Here is a 6000-nt window from a genome sequence, read left to right as displayed (position 1 = left end):
TCACAATACCCCATAAGGACATCACAATACCCCATAATGACATCACAATACCCCATAATGACATCACAATACACCATAATGACATCACAATACTACATAATGACATCACAATACCCCATAATGACATCACAATACTACATAATGACATCACAATACAACATAATGACAAAGCAAAAAAAAAGTTTTTAGAAATTCACCTTTGGCAGCGATCACATCCTAGAATCTTCTTGGGTAGGACGCTACAAACTTGGCTCACCTGTATTTGGGGAGTTTCATTCTTCTCTGCAGATCCTCTCAAGCTCTGTCAGGCTGGATAGGGAGTTTCTCCCATTCTCCTCTGCAGATCCTCTCAAGCTCTGTCAGGCTGGATGGGGAGTTTCTCCCATTCTCCTCTACAGATCCTCTCTGTCAGGCTGGATGGGGAGTTTCATTCTCCTCTACAGATCCTCTCCAGCTCTGTCAGGCTGGATGGGGAGTTTCATTCTCCTCTGCAGATCCTCTCTGTCAGGCTGGATGGGGAGTTTCATTCTTCTCTGCAGATCCTCTCAAGCTCTGTCAGGCTGGATGGGGAGTTTCATTCTCCTCTACAGATCCTCTCCAGCTCTGTCAGGTTGGATGGGGAGTTTCATTCTCCTCTACAGATCCTCTCCAGCTCTGTCAGGTTGGATGGGGAGCGTCGCTGCACAGATATTTTCAGGTTCAAGTCCGGGCTCCGGCTCGGCCACAGAAGGACATTCAGAGACTTGTCCAAAGCCACTCCTGCGTTGTCTTGGCTGTGTGCTTAGGGTCGTTGTCCTATTGGAAGGTGAACCTTCACCCCAGTCTGAGATCCTGAAAACCCTGAAGCACCACCATGCTTCACCGAAGGGATGGTGCCAGGTTTCCTCCAGACGTGATGCTTTGCATTCAGGCCGAAGAGTTCAATCTTGGTTTCATCAGAGCAGAGAATCTTGTTTCTCACGGTCTGAGAGTCTTTAGGTGCCTTTTGGCAAATTCCAAGAGGGCTGTCATGTGTTTTTTTACTGAGGACTGGCTTCCATCTGGTCACTCTACCATAAAGCTTCTCCCATCTCCACAGAGGAACTCTAGAGCTCTGTCAGAGTGACCATCGGGTTCTTGGTCCCCTCCCTGACCAAGGCCCTTCTCCCCCGATTGCCCAGTTTGTCCGGACGGCCAGATCTAGGAAGAGTGTTGGTAGTTCCACACTTTTTCCATTTAAGAATGATGGAGGTCACTGTCTCTGAGATTGTTCAATGCTGCAGAAATGTATTGGTACTCTTGCCCAGATCTGTGCCTCGACACAATCCTGTCTCTGAGATCTACGGACAACTCCTTCAACCCCATGGCTTGGTTTTTGCTCTGAAAATGCACTGTGGGACCTTATATAGACAGATGTGTACCTTTCCAAATCATGTCCACTCAAATTAATTTACCACAGTCGGACTCCAATCAAGTTGTAGAAGCATCTCAAGGATGATCAATGGAAACAGGATGCACCTGAGCTCAATTTAGAGTCTCATAGCAAAGGGTCTGAATACTTATGTAAATAAGGTATTTCTGTTTAATATTTCCGTTGTGTTTTATTTTGAATACATTTCCAAACATTTCTAATGTTTTTCTTCGCTTTGTCATTATGTGGTATTGTGTGTAGATTAATTAGGAACCATTTTAAAAATGTCATCCATTTTAGAATAAGGCTGTAACGTAACAACATGTGGGAAGAGGAGTGGACATCAGCCTGCAGCATGAGAGGTGAACCTCACCTCATCAGAAGATCTAAAACACAGCCTGCGTCCCAGCTTCAACCCTATTAACATTAGTGCCCTTCATAGGGCACTACTTCTGACCAGGGCTCATAGGGCTCTGTTCAAAAGTAGTGCACTTCATAGGGAATAGGTATAGGACCCTTCTGAGTCCCCAGTCAATCAATCAATCAAATGTATTTATGAAGCCCTTTTTACATCAGCTGATATCTCAAAGTGCTGTACAGAAACTCAGCCTAAATCCCCAAACAGCAAACAACGCAGGTGTAGAAGCACGGTGGTTAGGAAAAACTCCCTAGAAAGGCCAAAACCTAGGAAGAAACCTAGAGAGGAACCAGGCTATGAGGAGTGGCCAGTCCTCTTCTGGCTGTGCTGGGTGGAGATTATCTAGTCTATAGAGAGGATGCTGTAGGGCTCAGCCTGGTCCCCAGGAGAAGTTATCTGGTCTATAGAGAGAATGCTGTAGGGCCCAGCCTGGTCCCCAGGAGAAGTTATCTGGTCTATAGAGAGGATGCTGTAGGACCCAGCCTGGTCCCCAGGAGAAGGTGTCTGGTCTCAGCTCGTCTCCATGGTTTCCTCAGCCGGTCGACTAACAATCCTGGCGTCTAGCAGGAGCAGTTATGACTCACAGACTTTTATAAATGTCTTTCTAACGAGCTCTTCTCAATCAGCTCCAGGCTGTCTCGCTGGAATTAAACCATTAAGCTACGCTTATATCATATAATTAAAGCCATTAGGCTAAGCTAACCGTGTCAGAAACACACTCATTCTGATGAATAAAACCATTAGCATTATTATGCTAAGCTAACAGTGTCAGAAACACACTCATTCTGATGAATAAAACCATTAGCATTATTATGCTAAGCTAACAGTGTCAGAAACACACTCATTCTGATGAATAAAACCATTAGCATTATTATGCTAAGCTAACAGTGTCAAAGAGCCAGCCGTTCTGTCTGCCTGTTTGCGGATGTGACATTTCTCTATTCAGCAAGGTGGGTTTTCAGTGAGGGACATGTTCTGATGAGAGAGGTTCAGTTTAACCTCTGAGTTGTGTGAATTTGCAGTGTGGTGTAATGATGTTTTGGGCGTAGCCATTATGCTAAGCTAACTGTGTCAGAAAACCTCTCCCGTTCTGTCTCAATGCTAAGCTAACAGTGTCAGTCTTAGATTTGCTAACTTCTTAGTAATGACTCGGGACGTCGGTTTTGATAAGAAAGCTTCTTTTAGTAAGAATACTTGTTTACGTTACATTTAACAACAATGGTTGTGGTACAGAGCAATGCAGGTAATATGCTGACGGAAAGTCAGCCACAATCACTAAACACCTGCACATAATTGGCGCATTATCACTCATTCCTCTCGCAAGGCATTCTGGGACTTGCAGTCAAAAAGCACAATTCAACACAACCCAATACAATTACATATGCAAATAAATCTAAAGAATTATCTCAAATATCTCAGCTCAAAGAATGAACTTAAACATTAACTCAAACACATTAAAGTTACAACAGTCAGAAACCTCCTGTTCTGTCTCAATGCTAAGCTAACAGTGTCAGAAACCTCCCGTTCTGTCTCAATGCTAAGCTAACTGTGTCAGAAAACCTCTCCCGTTCTGTCTCAATGCTAAGCTAACAGTGTCAGAAACCTCCCGTTCTGTCTCAATGCTAAGCTAACAGTGTCAAAGATAACAGTCAGAAACCTCCCGTTCTGTCCCAATGCTAAGCTAACAGTGTCAAAGATAACAGTCAGAAACCTCCCGTTCTGTCTCAATGCTAAGCTAACGGTGTCAGAAACCTCCCGTTCTGTCTCAATGCTAAGCTAACAGTGTGAAAGCTAACCGTGTCAGAAACCTCCCGTTCTGTCTCAATGCTAAGCTAACTGTGTCAGAAAACCTCTCCCGTTCTGTCTCAATGCTAAGCTAACAGTGTCAGAAACCTCCCGTTCTGTCTCAATGCTAAGCTAACAGTGTCAAAGATAACAGTCAGAAACCTCCCGTTCTGTCTCAATGCTAAGCTAACAGTGTCAAAGATAACAGTCAGAAACCTCCCGTTCTGTCCCAATGCTAAGCTAACAGTGTCAAAGATAACAGTCAGAAACCTCCCGTTCTGTCTCAATGCTAAGCTAACAGTGTCAGAAACCTCCCGTTCTGTCTCAATGCTAAGCTAACAGTGTGAAAGCTAACCGTGTCAGAAAACCTCTCCCGTTCTGTCTCGGCGTCTGCAGAACGTGACAATGTGTCTGTTTCAGGCCATCATGCACCACGAGGGTCACATGGACGATGGGTTGACCCTGTCCCGCTCACAACACGAGGAGTCCCGTACCGCACGGGTCATACGCAGTACCGTCTTCCTGTTCAACCGATTCATCAGGTGGGGATACACCGCACACACTCCTCTAGGGGATACACCGCACACACTCCTCTAGGGGATACATGGGGATACACCGTACACACTCCTCTAGGTGAAACATGGGGATACACACTCCTCTAGGGGATACACCGTACACACTCCTCTAGGTGATACATGGGGATACACCGTACACACTCCTCTAGGTGATACATGGGGATACACACTCCTCTAGGGGATACACCGTACACACTCCTCTAGGTGATACATGGGGATACACCGTACACACTCCTCTAGGTGATACATGGGGATACACCGTACACACTCCTCTAGGTGATACATGGGGATACACCGTACACACTCCTCTAGGGGATACACACTCCTCTAGGGGATACACACTCCTCTAGGTGGAACATGGGGACACACACTCCTCTAGGGGATACACACTCCTCTAGGGGATACACCGTACACACTCCTCTAGGGGATACACACTCCTCTAGGGGATACATGGGGATACACACTCCTCTAGGGGATACACACTCCTCTAGGGGATACATGGGGATACACACTCCTCTAGGGGATACACACTCCTCTAGGGGATACATGGGGATACACACTCCTCTAGGAGATACACACTCCTCTAGGGGATACACCGTACACACTCCTCTAGGTGATACATGGGGATACACACTCCTCTAGGTGGAACATGGGGATACACACTCCTCTAGGTGGAACATGGGGATACACACTCCTCTAGGTGGAACATGGGGATACACACTCCTCTAGGTGGAACATGATACACACTCCTCTAGGGGATACATGGGGATACACACTCCTCTAGGGGATACATGGGGATACACACTCCTCTAGGTGGAACATGGAGATACACACTCCTCTAGGGGATACATGGGGATACACACTCCTCTAGGGGATACATGGGGATACACACTCCTCTAGGGGATACACACTCCTCTAGGGGATACACACTCCTCTAGAGGATACACACTCCTCTAGGTGGAACATGGAGATACACACTCCTCTAGGGGATACACACTCCTCTAGGGAATAAACCGTACACACTCCTCTAGGGGATACATGGAGATACACACTCCTCTAGGGGATACATGGGGATACACACTCCTCTAGGGGATACATGGAGATACACACTCCTCTAGGGGATACATGGAGATACACACTCCTCTAGGGGATACATGGAGATACACACTCCTCTAGGGGATACATGGGGATACACACTCCTCTAGGGGATACACCGTACACACTCCTCTAGGGGACACACACTCCTCTAGGGGACACACCGTACACACTCCTCTAGGTGGAACATGGGGACACACACTCCTCTAGGTGATACACCGCACACACTCCTCTAGGTGAAACATGGGGATACACCGTACACACTCCTCTAGGTGGAACATGGGGATACACACTCCTCTAGGGGATACATGGAGATACACACTCCTCTAGGGGATACATGGAGATACACACTCCTCGGGGATACACACTCCTCTAGGTGGAACATGGGGATACACACTCCTCTAGGGGATACATGGAGATACACACTCCTCTAGGGGATACATGGAGATACACACTCCTCGGGGATACACACTCCTCTAGGTGGAACATGGGGATACACACTCCTCTAGGTGGAACATGGAGATACACACTCCTCTAGGTGAAACATGGGGATACACACTCCTCTAGGTGATACACACTCCTCTAGGTGAAACATGGGGATACACACTCCTCTAGGTGGAACATGGGGATACACACTCCTCTAGGTGATACACACTCCTCTAGGTGAAACATGGGGATACACACTCCTCTAGGTGGAACATGGGGACACACACTCCTCTAGGTGAAACATGGAGATA

The 6000-nt window shown here is 46.8% G+C and overlaps 1 protein-coding gene across 1 annotated transcript in view; it reads left to right on the top strand.

Moving 5' to 3' along the window:
• LOC124041068 (ryanodine receptor 2-like) overlaps window positions 1-6000 on the top strand; it is a gene marked incomplete at its 3' end in the record, with an annotated part of 293761 nt that overhangs the window by 76436 nt on the left and 211325 nt on the right. Inside the window, 1 exon segment of the mRNA XM_046358233.1 lies at window positions 4014-4135. Within this exon segment, the coding sequence (XP_046214189.1) occupies window positions 4014-4135 (122 nt within the window).

The sequence above is a fragment of the Oncorhynchus gorbuscha genome, linkage group LG08, assembly GCF_021184085.1.
Source record: "Oncorhynchus gorbuscha isolate QuinsamMale2020 ecotype Even-year linkage group LG08, OgorEven_v1.0, whole genome shotgun sequence".
In the NCBI taxonomy this organism is placed as follows: Eukaryota; Metazoa; Chordata; class Actinopteri; order Salmoniformes; family Salmonidae; genus Oncorhynchus; species Oncorhynchus gorbuscha.
The sequence above is the reverse complement of the archived record's forward strand: the minus strand, read 5'-3'. Positions and strand labels throughout refer to the sequence as shown.